The following is a 15478-nucleotide window of genomic DNA, read 5'->3' as shown; positions in this document are numbered from 1 at the left end:
AATGCATTCTAGTAAAAGTTTCTAGATAATATGTTTTATTAAATTCTGTACATTACTCTTTCACTTGTATCCATTACATGTAACATACTGTTAAAGGCATGCCTTGCTCCCTTCGTTGACAGATTTGATCAAATTGTAGCACATGTAAGCCGTAACTGAATGCATGTCCTACTCCCTGTAATCTTGGCTTTGTTCACAGCTTATTACATGCAAGCTACAGGTAGAAACATGCCCTACTATAAGTGGAGATATGTTTAATGCTAACTAAAGCATTTTGAAAGGTCTTGAATTTCTTGATAGAAGATCACCTTAACCCTTTTACAGGTGGTGAGACATTAATGTCGTTTTGCGATATCGATCCTAGTGGGTGGTGCGACATTAATGTCGATACCGCACGCACAACGTATTAAGACTTACTACTGGTCTGTCTTCGTTTTTCTAATCATTTAAATACGTTATAAAGTAAAAGAACACATGCGGCGGCTTGAACAACTAAATTCTAGCCATGTATCTTTTCGTTTCAACTTGTTTTGGGGCGATCGTTATCAAACGTCGTTCAATGTTTTTTTATTCAGTAAGATACTAAGCCTTTTCCACCGAATCGAATTTTATGCTTTTATGTGAACAAAAGAACTCGCGTGTATTGGTCTGTGTTCGTTATTCTATCAAATTAAGTACTTTTAAAGTAAAAGAACACATGTGAGGACTTGAATAACTACATTTTAGACATGTATCTTTTCATTTCAATTCGTTTTGGGCGATCGTTATTAATATCGATGTGTTTTTTACTCGGTAAGATACTAAGCCTTTCAAAGTGTGGTTCTACTTGTAAAATGCTTTATTTGTAATATAAATACAGAATGTTTTATTCAACAATATAACATTATCGCAAAAACAATCAATTTTTTAAATTTTCTTAAAAATTTACATGTGTAAGGGTAGTTTAAATAGCTCATATAGGCACAAAGGGTGTAAAACTGTTTGTACAGTGCCTTGTTATATGATACAAACATATCATACAACCATAGTGTAGCAAAAAAATATCATTTCAATAAAGTTTCAGAATTTTCATTTTTTTGAAAAATTAATTCACCCATGACGAGCTGATATAGGCTCAAAAACTCACCTGCGAAAGGGTTAAGGATTTTCATTTGTTGATCGCCAAAGTTCTGCTCTTTTCCCACGACCAAACAAGAGTGAAACGATTGATTGGGAGAATTATGACAAATGCACATGTGCACACAACTCCCGAACAATTATCCGTTAACGGCCGTCACCAAACCCTTGCAACGAAATCCTATCAACAAATTTAACTATTTTTCAGTAAAGTCGTTTAAGTATAATAATGATACAAAACAAATATAAACCTATTTAAATATGTTACCAAGCCTTTGAAAGGTTACCAAAAATTTCTAAAACTGACCCATCTGATCGGATTATACATAAATAGACAGATTTATTAGGACGAAAACGTCACAAAACGCTTGAAAAGTTTCGTTTAATAAAAGTTAAGACCGGAAATTGACACGCCGAGCGACAGAGAATAGAACGATAAAGTCTTGCCACAAATCGCCACAAAACGCTTGAACGCTTGGTTTATTAATAGTTTCGACCGACCTACGAAACGCCAATAAAGCCGTGCGACAGATAGTAGAACTGTTTACTGTCTACTGTTTGAGGCGTAGACCGATTTACAGTTACGAAAATGTGGTACACAGTTTATCAGCCTACGTTTTTGTCCAATTACCGAAGGTTTTTCAAATTATCTAGAACATCAGCCAGATTTCTTTACATCTTATCTACAAGGTAGGGCGTTACTACAACGCCCATATATGACAAGAATATTTCTTTATTTCACTCCAGTTTGCATAAAACTTCCAGACGCGTAAATGCCAACGCTTGCTCTCTGTTACATATCGTTGTCAAAACCATTCTACATTCATCACAACACAACCAACTTTCAAACTGTATATTACGCATCAGTTTGCCGTTTAACTTTTAATATTGCATTTCAGAGATATAATAAACATATTTCTTTATTGTTGGCATTGTTGTTGTTAGTTAAATTACGTACAGTTGGTTAGGTCTACAGCTTTAATTAATATTTATTTTATTATTGTAAAACATAAGTTTGAGATAGTTGAATATTTATTTTATTAATATTTATTTCTGTTACATATCGTTGTCAAAACTGTTCTGCATTCAACACAACCAACTTTCAAACTGTATATTACAATATATTTTACTTGTAATATTGCATTTCAGAGCTATAATAAACATATTTCATTATTGCTGTTGTTAGTTAAATGACATACAGTAGTTTAGGTCTACAGCTCGAATTAATATTTATTTTAACCAACAACCAACTTTCAAATTGTATATTACACGGCAGCGTGTCATTTTACTTTTAATATTGCATTTCAATATAATAAGAGATATAATAAACAGATTTCATTATTGCTGTTGTTAGTTAAATGACATACAGTAGTTTAGGTCTACAGCTTGAATTAATATTTATTTTATTGTTGTAAAACATAAATTTGAGATAGTAGTAGATTAGGTCTGATTTTTATACAACATTTTGTTTTACATAATTGACTTTTTGAATTTCATTTCAAAACTACTTGACAACTACCATGGACATACAACCTCCCAGAACATTACGTCATCCCCTTTTTAGAGTCGTGCTCCCTTAAATTTATTTTATTTCATCTCAAACAAGTCTCATTTACATTATACTCTGTCAATTCCTGCTGAGAACTACTTTTTCAACAACCAACGGTACCTTTTCTTTTTTCCATTATTACTTTGGTCGTGAACTGTATGACAGTGGAATTTCTAGTTGAATTGTTTTTTAACTGCCAAACCTAATCAACTATCTAGTGGCATGAGAAATCTATAGTTATGGTTTTTGATTTCTTTGTTGTAGGTTTACACTATGTAGGGTTGGTCTCTGCCAGTACAAAGCATATTCCTTCATTCTAAATTACTGTCTTTACTGCTAGTTGGCTAGCTAAACAGCATCTAGCAAAAGTCAATCTAGTTCTTTTTGTTTACGTATGGTCTGACATGTATGTTATGATTTCTTCAATCCTCTTGCTGTTAGCTGTTTCTGTAAGTGTCGTTTTAGGTTCTTGTAAATAGTTATATCAGTATAACTAGTCCAGTTAGCCCTTAAAAAGGGCTAACTGGAATAGCTATCTAGTAGTACCTGTTAATGAGTTTAGCATGAGATCCTGTGAGTAGATGGTGGTGCTGGCATCCTATCCGAGCAAAGACTCATTTTTCTTATCATGCTTCTTTTTAAAGTTGGACTGCTAAAACACTACTTTTGCTAGTAAGAATATGTAACATCAATAGGTACATGTATATGTATATTATGCTTGCAGGAATTAGTGCTGACATGCCACTAGCAGCAATTCAAAGTGCTCAGTATATCTATGGAGTGGCAACTGGTGGTTTTCAGGCTCCCAGTTCTACTGGCTCTGTAAACTATACTAACCTGTGGAACAGCGGAACGCTGAACTACATAGACGTAGACACAACTGCGGGCAACATGCTGGGTACACAACTCTTAAAGTAGTCAATAAAGGGCTGTATTGTTATTCATCAAGGTTTCTATGTTTAAGTAAATCATAGTTACTTTAAAAAATGATTTCTGCTAGAAATATGTAAAAAAATAAATTTAAAAACAAGCTCAAAAATTAATGTACATGACATGTACAAGTGTTCGTGTCACATTTATCCGTATAACATTAAATTGTTTTGCATATACTGTACTTGTATACTGTTTATTTGTATGACAGTTACTTGGATGGTATGTACATGTATACTTGTAATAAGTTTTCACTTCAGATTTGTCTCCACCACACCAATAGAATTATTTTGCTCAATTGTCGGGCGCCCACTTTGTTACGTTTTGACCATGGTGTGCTGAAGAGCAAATCTGAGTTTTAGGTGTAATGTCTAGACTTGAAATACCACTGAACTGTGTTCAAGTGATGCAGGCTAGTTTGCGAGCCCTGTGACATTTTTCTTTTAGAACTAGTCAATCATTTTAGCTAAGCAGGCTAAGTTATTTTGTGATAAATTCTAACAAACAGAGTTGCTTCTGCAACGAAGACTTTTAACTGTTCACTATGTAAAATAGCAAAACTAGATAAGGTTGGTGGCACGAGCCCACTTATCAAATTTTATCTATCAAAGCAGAGAGCAAAATGTACAAGATAAACTAGAACTGTTGCAAAGCATAGCATAAAAATATAAAAGAATATTCCCGCCACTTAAGAAAAACAACTCTGCCGATAGGCTATGTCACACAAAGAGTTACTTGCCTAAACAGGGAATAGCTCTGGTAGAGAGCCTGAGAGTGCGCAAGTGTAAATATTGATATGAGTATAAGTGTGCCAGCAAGAGTGCTTCCAAGGTTACTGGATGTAGAAACATGATAAACTTCTCGCTTTTATAATAATGTAAATATTCTCTGTATACCCTAGGACACTTATGTATTCGCGGCATCTAACTTTCGCATTTTCGCGGCAACATCCTCTCGCGAAAATTTCATGAGCGAAACTAAACAATCATAACAAACGAGCGAAAACGCGAAATTAAATGGCTTTGTTCATTGATATTCACAATAAAATCGTCATATTAGAAATGCAGGCAAGTTTCGTGTGTGGTTGGCTCATTGGGCATTTTTTGCTAAACTCATTATATCTAATACACCGACTGAGCAGCATGGCAAAACAAATTAAGATAATAAGTTTTTTCGGAAAAGCTTAGCCAAATTAGGAAAATGATGATATTAGTTTAGTTATTGAATTTGTAACTGATGAGGATGACAGTCTGGTAGGGAAAGTCATAAAATTGAATAATAATTATTGTGGTGATGAATTTTATTACCAACCAAAAGCAATAACACCCGGAGCCATGGCCACCGCGTGCTAAAAATACTTGAATTCTAATATTGGTACCACATAGGTCACTGCGGCAGGGACCTTGAGGTCGTTGATAGTCTAGGAAACAAATGGCAGCAAACGATCAAATTGCATTGTTGATCTCGCCTACACATTTCTACCTGTGGTTTACAAATAAAAACTACCATTCTTTTCGGACTATTAGCCGCTACTTTTTTCTGATGATTTGAGCCATGCGGCTTATATAAGAGTGCAGTTAATCTGTGGCTTTTTCTTTCACCACTAGGGCGCACTAACGGGAATCTCCAATTAGTGCGCTTCTAGCGGTGAAAGAAAATACGAAACAATGCCTCACGGTACTGTCCTGTGAGGCGCTAAGTTAAAAAGCGTCGGATAATACGAAACTGTGTCATTCTGCACTGTTCCGTTTTAAACGGCAAAGTTGCTGCCATGTTAAAAAGCACAGTCCTAGTTCTGCGGCCTATACAAAGGTGCGGTTTATGTATTGTTTTATTATCGTTTATTGGAAATTAAAGCAGATGCAGCTTATATAGTGGTGCGTTTTATAGTCCAAAAAGTACGGTAGTCCGAATTTGAAACATATTTCGTACCAGTGAACTGGACCTGAGGAATCTAATGATGTTTGTTCTACTGCATTTATTTTCACATCACTATATTTTCGCACTCATCAGAGTTGCGAAATTAAGTTGCAGCGAAATTTTACTCTGTATGCTACTCACGAAACTAAATACTAGCGAAATATAAGTGTCCTAGGGTATATAGCTGGTTAAAAATAGCTTGTAATTCTATTGGCTAACATCAGACTGGCGCAAAAAGGTTTCATAATAAAAATATTAAACTGGTTGCAAAATCTGTTTGTCATCTGTTTGTCACGTTTGTTGTGACCCCAAAAGTGGAGATGGACCGTGAGAGCGAAAAAGCGCGGTTTCTGCTATGCGAGTTCAGCTGAAGTCTTTAGTTTGCCTTAGTCATGGGTCCTGATGTGGGTTGGGGCTCCAGTATAAGGTATTGTCTGTAAAGCTCCTATCATCTGTAGGCTCGGACAATGTCCATGTAAACATCTTTTTTGGCCTTCCGCTACCATCCTGTGTAAGTCTAATTGATGACAGATTTATTGGCATTTATTGCGGGTATATCCGGAGATTGACAGGCTTTCTTTCTCAAGCCATCTGCAATAATATTCAGTGCTTTTAATGCCAATCTCATTTGCCATACTGAATCAAGTGAATGGTTATCATATTTCTATCAAATTGAAACAGCATTACAACAACATGTGTTTAAGTGAGGTTGCTTATATACTGTTTACTTGTAGGACAGCTACTTGGATAGTATGTACTTGTATATTGTTTGTTTGTATGACAGTTACTGGGATGGAATGTACTTATATACTGTTTACTTGTATGACAGCTACTTGGATGGTATGTACCGATATTGTGTTTACTTGTATGACAGTTACTTTGTGGCATGTACTTATATACTGTTTACTTGTATGACAGCTACTTAGATGGTATGTACCGATATTGTGTTTACTTGTATGACAGTTACTTTGGTGGTATGTACTTATATACTGTTTACTTGTATGACAGTGCATTGGATGGTATATACCGATATTGTGTTTACTTGTACGACAGTTACTTTGGTGGTATGTACTTTCATATTGTTTATTTGTATTACAGCTACTGGGATGGTATGTATATACTCAAGCATTTTGTAATATTTCAATATTTTATTACAAACCGCATACATCTACTGCAGATGAGCGTGTTGGAGAGTGGCTGTTCAGAGTAGAGGAATCAAATGGAGAAGCAGAGGCACGGGTTCAGTGTAAAAAATGGGTTTCCACTCAGAATTATTTTTTGTACCATTTATTCAACTCTCAGTCCCACTGTCCACAGAATCTCTGGCAAGCCTTCTGGGATCCAGCGTAAGTACTAGTGATTGAGAGTTATTTTATCATGTAAGTCATGCGGGGTTCACTATTATAAGCTGGTCTAACCATACTATTTTACTAAACTGTTTCTATAAACACACTAACATTTATACTGTTCAATTCTTTTTCAGATTTCTCACCTACTCATATCAGTTCAGCAGCCGGTTCAGCTCCTGGTGTATGCAGTCTGTCTTTCCTCACCAACGTCATGGACTAAAGCAACGCTGCTGTTATGATATCAACTGGGAATCTGATTCCTTCACTGCTCTTATCACAGAGTTTCCATATCATGGTCATGTAGTCAACCCTGTATGTAACCTCGTTGATGCAGTTAGATTAAACAAAGCATTACCGGATGCTGAGAGGCTAGTTCCGTTCTGATCATAGGCCATCCTGCAGAAACGCTCAAATACCTTACTGTGTCTATTATGTTTAGATTTTGTCACTTGCAGTTTGATACCGCAGATGAAGAGGATGGATATTTAAAGTGTTGTGTCTATTCTACTGACATTTGCAAAGATTTTTACAGTGTTCGACCTGTTAATGACGGGAGGTTCTACACACCACCATCAATTTGTAAGTATTACTGTTAACCATTTGGCTATGTTTTATGCATTACTGGGGTTTGCTTTATTACCGAATACGTTTTAAGATTATGGCCAAAGGTTTAACCCTTAACATGTTTGTAAAGGGCCGTGGTTTGGAGACCCTCATATCATCACTTCTGATGGCTTATCCTACACATTCAACGGACTAGGAGAATACTTATTCACCAAGATAGGAGAGAATGATACTGTAATACAGGCTAGAACAGAGAGAGTCATCCTCGACGATGGCGGTAAGCCTCCTCTATACTACTGATGTTCCAGTGAAACCCTAATTCTATGTCCTTACCTGTATATTTTAAAAAATGGATAACATTAGCTGAGTTACTTGAAAAATTGAACCAGAACAGAAAAGGTTCAGCTGGATTATAACTATTAGAATGTTGAGCTTTTCAGATTATACAGGCTCAAGCAGAGAATCAGAAACATGGCTAATTAAGAATAAACCATGGAAGTAAACCTTGGTTCTATTCTAACAACTTGCCCCACTACTCTCTTTGCAGGTCCAGCTGTTGTTTTTTGTACCCAGCCTTGTTTGCTCAACTTGCTTGCTTGTGTGTACTGTATTTACAAGGTTTCAGCACACAACCACTTCGTGAAACATCAGCATACAACTTGTTACAGCTATAGCTAATTATAGAATCAGCTAGTAACCACTACAGATATTTCTTGCTACAGTTATCTATAGCTATAATTTTTTGGCTAATTGCTTCTTGGTGCAGTTATTTATGGTTACGGCTGTTGATTTCTATAATTTTTCATACATGTACCTACAGCTATTTGTAGTGACAGTTTTGTAAAGTCACATGTAGGTTAATGCACAGTCATAAAACTATCTCTTACAGCTTTCAACATTTATGTAGGGCCTACTTGTTGATTTGTTTATATGATTGCTGTAAGTCAAAAGTAAAAGTATGATGATTTGGTGAGGTGGAATATTTGAGTTCTCAACAAACATTTTATGTATCAGTCCACTGAGCGAGTCTGGGTCCATGTCTGTGACTCATGGCATGTTTCCAGTTTTTAAATTGTGTTTTTTTATAATACAAACTTCAATATTTTTGCATACTTTCTTGCACCGTCTATTTGGTTTAAAAATTGAATGTTATGGGAGTATGAAACTGGTAAGACTCAATGAATTATTTATTCATTTGAATTATTCATCAGCTCTCTCATCAGCTTTCACCATCTGACAATGTCTTTATCATCTGACAGTACACTCATCATCTGACAGTATACTCATCATCTGACAGTACACTCATCATCTGACAACACACTCATCATATGACGGCACACTCATCATGTGACAGTACACTCATCTGACAGTACACTTATCATCTGACAGTACACTCATCATCTGACAGTACACACATCATCTAACAGTACACTCATCATCTGACAGTACACTCATCATCTGACAGTACACACATCATCTAACAGTACACTCATCATCTAACAGTACACTCATCATTTGACAGCACCCTAATCATCTGGCAGACAATTTGGTTTCATAATAAAAAGTTGTTGACTCAGCTACAAAAACACCTTTCAAACTTATAGAACATTATTATTTAGTAGTTCACGCATGTTTAATATCTGTGACTGTTTACTTTGTCTATTGGACAGACTTTCGGATGACATCAAACCTAAACACGTTAAGACCTGGTTTTATCATTTTTTTTCTCAAGAGTGTGAGTACTTTTGAGGATTCTAAGTCTAGGGTGATCTCGCATAATCTTCAAATGCTTCAATTGTTGTAACTGAAGTAACTCATGCTGCTCTGTGTCATTACATGTAGCACTGTGTCATTACATGTAGTCATGTAGCACTGTGTCATTGCCTGTAGTCAAGCAGAACTCTATCATTACATGTAGTCAATTAGCACTGTATCATTACATGTAGTCAAGTAGCACTCTATCCTTTTATGTAGTCATGTAGCACTGTATCATTGCATGTAGTCATGTAACACTGTCAACACATATAGCCATTTACATTTGGGTAACTTCTATTGCAGCACTAGGAGAGGCAACATATTTCAGTGCAGTATGTGTTGCTACCTTTGGTCTACCATCTGTACAAGTACAGATCAACAAATCTCCACCAGGTCCTGGTCTGGTGAACAACACCCAGCTTATTGTGGACGGTAGCTCAGTAAATGTCTCAGTGATTGAGGAAGATGCGAACAGCACTCAGTCTATAGATGGAGTGAGTAGTGAAATACAGTTTGAGAGGAGTAATGTCACCCTGACAGTTCTCTTCTCTTCTGGAGTCTCTCTAGCTGTCACTCCAACCAATGTGAGTTTAAACTTTTGATAATTTTATTACTAGTAATACAAACTCTTATTAATAGTAATATAAGCTGTCACTACTAGTAATACAAGGGCCATCACTTATTGATGTATCATGCGCTGCCACACATCACTCACCTCCATTGTTGAACTGACTGCAGGGAATGCTGACCATTACACTTGGTCTACCAAGTAGTGTCAAAGGAACAACTGTTGGTCTCACTGGTACCTTTGATGATGACCAAGAAAATGACCTGACATATTTGAATAGAACTGGACACATTCCAGCTAACTCAAGTGAGAGTGACATCTTTGAATGGGGCAGCACGTGTAAGTTGAATACCTTTAATGATTTTTTTCAACTTGAGCAATACCAAAATGTCAGCTGAAGATATTTAATAGGTTTATTTTAGCCATTCTTTACCCATCAGTCATCATTTATTTTATCTCTTTTAGTTTCTGTCAGTGAGGAGGACTCCATCATGTACTACACAGACAACACCAACTGGTACACATTCAACAACAACTCATTCGTACCAGTATTTATGGATGATATTGATAATTGGGACTGGTCAACTGAAGAGTTCAAAGCTGCCGCCTATGACCTCTGTGGAACAGACACATCATGTCTCTATGATGTCTATATTATGGGAGACCTGAGTGTTGGAGAGAGCAGCAAACAAACAGCAGAAGAGAGTGAAGCAGCAAACACCCAACTGAGTAAGACAGATACATCTGACTGTTTCTATCTTTAAGTTATAAACTAAATACGGGTTCATGTAGAAGTTTTATCATTGCTTACAGTATACTATGCTCCTCACATTACACTTACATTATGTGGTGAGGTCAAGGTCAAAGCCGAAATACTCAGAGCCATATTACGTTGTAGTTCATGACAGTATAATTGCCATTCACGTGTGTTAGTATAACTTTCAGCATCAGTATAATTATAGACATCAGTATAACCATAGACATGAGTATAACCATATATAACCATAAATATATATACAACATATATAACATATATATAACCGTAACAATAAATACATGCATAACCAAAGACGTCAGTATAACCATAAACATCAGTATAATTTTATACATCAGTATAATTTTATACATCAGTAGAACCATGAACATTAGTATAACCTAAACCTTAGTGTAATCAAAGCAAAAGTTAAAAAACGCCAATAAATTATTCAATTTGACATTTTGCAGCAAGATTTCTTCAAACGGTATTTGGTATTTGTTGTGATAGTTAATCAGTGAAGGACTATCCTACCCCTATTCATAGCTGTTTTGTGATATTAGCTAACTAGATGAATGCACGGGTAATAAATAAGTACTCAATGAATTTGAGTAACTTAAGCTAGTAAGTAAATTAAGCTATTCTAAATCTTTACAAGGTTGAAAGCTAGTCTGAAGCCAGCTTAATCATCATTATTATTATGTCATCTTAGTAGTCTTATTATGTCATCTTATTATGACAGCTTATTATTATGTCATCTTAGTAGTCTTATTATGTCATCTTATTATGTCAGCTTATTATTATGTCATCATTATTTTACACATGTTAGTCACTAACGAGTAGCTAATAAGCTAAGCTAGAAGTAATCAATAGTATTTTTCCAAGCGCTTAAGGCTTGAGAATTTCAACTGATGTAATAATTAGGAGCACAATTATTCTATTGTATTGCAAGTAGGCTGTGTGGCTTAGTGGGCTAGCTCGCCTGTCCGCAGACCAGGAGATTTCAGGCTCAAATCCAGTATGAAATAAATTTTCATTCCTAAAACTTTATCGTCATAACTAGACATCTTGATGACAAACACTAAAATTTGTATAGATTATTACAAGATATTTTCTACCAATACTAGTTAATTCTGTGTATTCCTTTCTCGATTAATAGAGATTTCTCGATTAATAGAGAAAAGTTTAAAACTAGTGAAACATCTCAAAAAATCATAAAAAACTTGCATAATGTTAGGAAAACCTTTTATTCAGAATAGCCGTGGTTTCGATTTTAGGTCACTTATCCCCTGGCCATATACCCCCCGGTCATTTACCCCCTGGTCACATACCCCCATAGGCTATATACCCCCAGGTCAAGTACCCCCACATAACACATAATACAGTTTAACTTAAATCAGTTAATCTTTGGTTTAAATCACATGAACCACTTGCTAATTTGTCATGGTTTAATTAGTAGCTAATAATGAAAATTTAAAAAGACACTTAAAAATAAATGCATTTATTTACAATCTAATCACGAAATTTTATTTTAATACAAACAGACAGTAATTTAAATGTATTTGCAAAACAAGTACATGTATGGACATTTATTTTTAGACAATCATGAAGTTACATTTGAATATTGTGAGCTATACCATGTAAGAACTCAAAAATTGGTCTATTATCATAATCCACAACGATTGTCTGTAGTCTCTGCAATACTGTATAGCTCGATATTTTGGCATTTGTGTTGATGCCGGTTCACCAGCTATCAATTGGGTGATGGGGACTTCATTTAGTGCTTGCTCTCTACGAAGTATGATCAAGAAATGCCAGAAGTTGGGATGGTAGGCACTGATGTTTGCTTGCATGTGTCTGTGTCATCCTCAACATTATTGTTTGTGCGAGGTAAATTGTTCCAATGTTGTCCAATGTATGTGTCTTCAAAATGGTCCGCAACTGGTTGGGCGACTTCAGGTATGTTATCTGAAAATGTCTCAAATGATTCCACGATGTCAGTTACAGGCACGAATGTGAGAGCTGCCTTAGAGCGAATATACATATTTATATTTACATCATTCTGGTATTGGACCTGGAGGCCTTCATTTTGAACTTTCCTGTAGATTGCTTGTGATAGATAATAAAAGCATCCTTATAATGTAGTATCGGGGAATACAGTATGAAATGCATTTCAATAGCATTTTCAAAGTCTATCATTATGGGTGTAGGAGGTAATTCCAGGTTCAATGCGTCCACCTGTCATTCACTCTTCAAAGATATTATGGGGAGGGGGGGTATGTGACCAGGGGGTATATAGCCTAGGGGGGTATGTGACCAGGGGTAAATGGCCGGGGGTATATGGCCAGGGGATAAGTGACCTGATAACGTGGTTTCAATTTTTGGAAGCGTGATGGCTCAACTCTCACTCTAAATTTCAGTTGATACATGTAATTACTAGTTATAATTATACATACTTGTAGCATAGCGCAACTAGCTGTCGCTTTAAAATTAGAGCAAGAGTTGTGCTACCATGTATATAGCACACTTCTTGAATGCTGATTAGATATCAAACAGGGCAGTCTGAATGTTTCTGCTGCTTATTATGAGGAGTTATCTGCCATCGCATATCACTTTTAGATCACTAACAGAAGCATTTACACTTATATGATATATGTCAATATTTTAGACAACTTTGCACCAATCATCAACGGAGCCAACTCGGTACTAGTGATTGGAGGATATTTTGAATATTCTATGACTGTGAATGACTCAAATGGAGATGAGGTTACAGTCAAGACCAACATCAATGCTACCATCACTATGACTGGAGATGATGTGATCATAACTGGTCAAATCACCAACACCTCTAACTTTCTCTTTACCATCACTGCACGAGTAAATGTTTTGTCACATCTCCAATTCTAATCACAACAGCAAAAAGCTGTGCTGTCCAAAAATAAACTGAGCTTTTTGATATGTACTTAACTGTTAACTGTCATTTGAAACAGTAGTTGCAGTTTTAGGTTTCGCTATAGCAGTAATATTCACAGAGTAGCAAAACATTCACAAAAGTTACAGATCTGATCTTAGCTAGCTGATATTGGGTAGTTCCTTTCATAGTTCAGCCAATGTCAAATGTTAACAGTCTAACTTTAACAGTCTATTGTTAACAGTCTAATGTTAACAGTCTATTATTAACAGTCTATTGTTAACAGTCTAATGTTAACAGTCTATTGCTAACAGTCTATCTGTTAACAGTCTAATGTTAACAGTCTATTGTTGGACTATGGAAATCTCATGAGTGAAGTTTAGCTTTCAAAATCTGTGCTGCAATTTACTAGAATATACTTGCTAAAACATTTTTGTTTTCAATTTAATATCAGAGGGTCAGTAACATAAAACCTGTGCAAGGGCTTGATCATAATCTGCATTGACTTATAGAGTGTTTGTGTAATTAGTTTATTGACTCTCTATGATTAGAGATAGTGTCATAGAAAATTCATGGCTAATGATTGTGTTGATTCAGTATAATCTTTCCTACTACCAGTCCTATAAAGTTTAAAGCTTCTTGAATACTTTTATTGTAGGATACAGCTGGTGCAACGAGCTCTAAAGCTCTGCTGACAATGTTCTGCAACTGTGCCAACAATGGAACCTGTGTGGAGCTCACAGAGCAGCAGCAAGAAGCTATTGAGACAAAGTAAGCATTCCTCATTCATTAATAATCCTCAGTTCTTAAGGCACTCCTCTCAGTGACATCCATTCATAAGCCTTAGTTCTAAAGGTGCTTCTCTCAGTGACATCCATTCATTAGCCTTAGTTTTTAAAGTACTCCTCTCAGTGACATCCATTCATAAGCCTTAGTTCTAAAGGTGCTTCTCTCAGTGACATCCATTCATTCATTAGCCTTAGTTCTAACAGTGCTTCTCTCAGTGACATTTCATCGGCTAAAGCTGAGAGCTGTTGAAGGTTATTTTGTGCTAATATTTTGTTAGTTGGGCTGTCGGCATCATCTTTGACCTTGCGAATTAAGTAACTGGCAAAATGTTGGTTGAAAACTTTTAATAAACTATTTTAATTAACTCCGACAGCTACATCATATATATATTATATAATGTATATACCGTATGCTTTTATTGCGCAGTACATGATCATTTTTTACAAAAAAATTTTTGATATGGTTCCACACAAAAACTAAAGAAATGAAAAAAATAATAATATCTAATGTAGATAAACTGGCAGGACTATTAGTAACAATGCGTATCATAATGCCTATCATAATGCGTATCATAATGTGTATCATAATGCCTATCATAATGCGTATCATAATCCGTATCATAATCCGTTTCATTGTATCTCATACAGCTCAGTGGTTCTAGACTGTATCTGCCCTACTGGATACACTGGAGATCTCTGTGACGCTGACATGGATGCTTGTGAACTAGTTGCCTCCCCTTGTTACCCTTCAGTGCTCTGTGTGGACTTGCCTCCCCCTGCAGATCATGAAGGATACGCGTGAGTGAAAAAGAACTATCAAATCATAATGCCTTGTAAAAATATTTAAAGGTTTCTCCTTGTAGGCATGGTTTCACTTTATAGGTGTGATTTCACTTTATAAATGTAATTTCACTTTATAAGTGTGGTTTCACTTTAACAGTGTGGTTTCACTTTATAGGTGTGCCCAATAAATAGCTAATAACCATAGCAAAGTTGAATACAAATCTGTGCAGGTATTAGCAGTCTGTTGTTATTAGCTTCTCACATTCTGTTTCTAAAGGCTGGTTCACACTATATCGCCGTATTTCGGCATTGTCCTGCTGCCGAAATACGTCATTGTCCTGCATTCATCGACTATGTGCCCTGTAAACTGATAGCATCGTCGAAGCAGCGTAGATATATAGGGAAAGATTGCAGCTGTCAAACTTTGCTGATAATTCCCAAGCATCGACAACTGCCTGTTCAATGCGTACTACGTCGACAATGGTGATTGG

The 15478-nt window shown here is 35.9% G+C and overlaps 2 protein-coding genes across 2 annotated transcripts in view; one reads left to right on the top strand and one right to left on the bottom strand.

The window, feature by feature from the left end:
- The window catches only part of LOC137397436 (small ribosomal subunit protein uS5-like), a 476780-nt gene that overhangs the window by 401806 nt on the left and 59496 nt on the right, over nt 1-15478 (bottom strand). The gene's annotated exons all lie outside the window — the stretch shown is intronic.
- LOC137397394 (mucin-like protein) overlaps nt 1-15478 on the top strand; it is a 75269-nt gene that overhangs the window by 41136 nt on the left and 18655 nt on the right. Inside the window, exons 13-19 of the mRNA XM_068083687.1 lie at nt 7559-7705; nt 9487-9767; nt 9922-10090; nt 10217-10480; nt 13174-13382; nt 14075-14187; nt 14853-15002. Of these exons, the coding sequence (XP_067939788.1) occupies nt 7559-7705; nt 9487-9767; nt 9922-10090; nt 10217-10480; nt 13174-13382; nt 14075-14187; nt 14853-15002 (1333 nt within the window). The remainder of the gene's footprint in view (nt 1-7558; nt 7706-9486; nt 9768-9921; nt 10091-10216; nt 10481-13173; nt 13383-14074; nt 14188-14852; nt 15003-15478) is intronic.

This window comes from Watersipora subatra, chromosome 1 (assembly GCF_963576615.1).
Source record: "Watersipora subatra chromosome 1, tzWatSuba1.1, whole genome shotgun sequence".
NCBI classification, from domain to species: Eukaryota; Metazoa; Bryozoa; class Gymnolaemata; order Cheilostomatida; family Watersiporidae; genus Watersipora; species Watersipora subatra.
The sequence above is the reverse complement of the archived record's forward strand: the minus strand, read 5'-3'. Positions and strand labels throughout refer to the sequence as shown.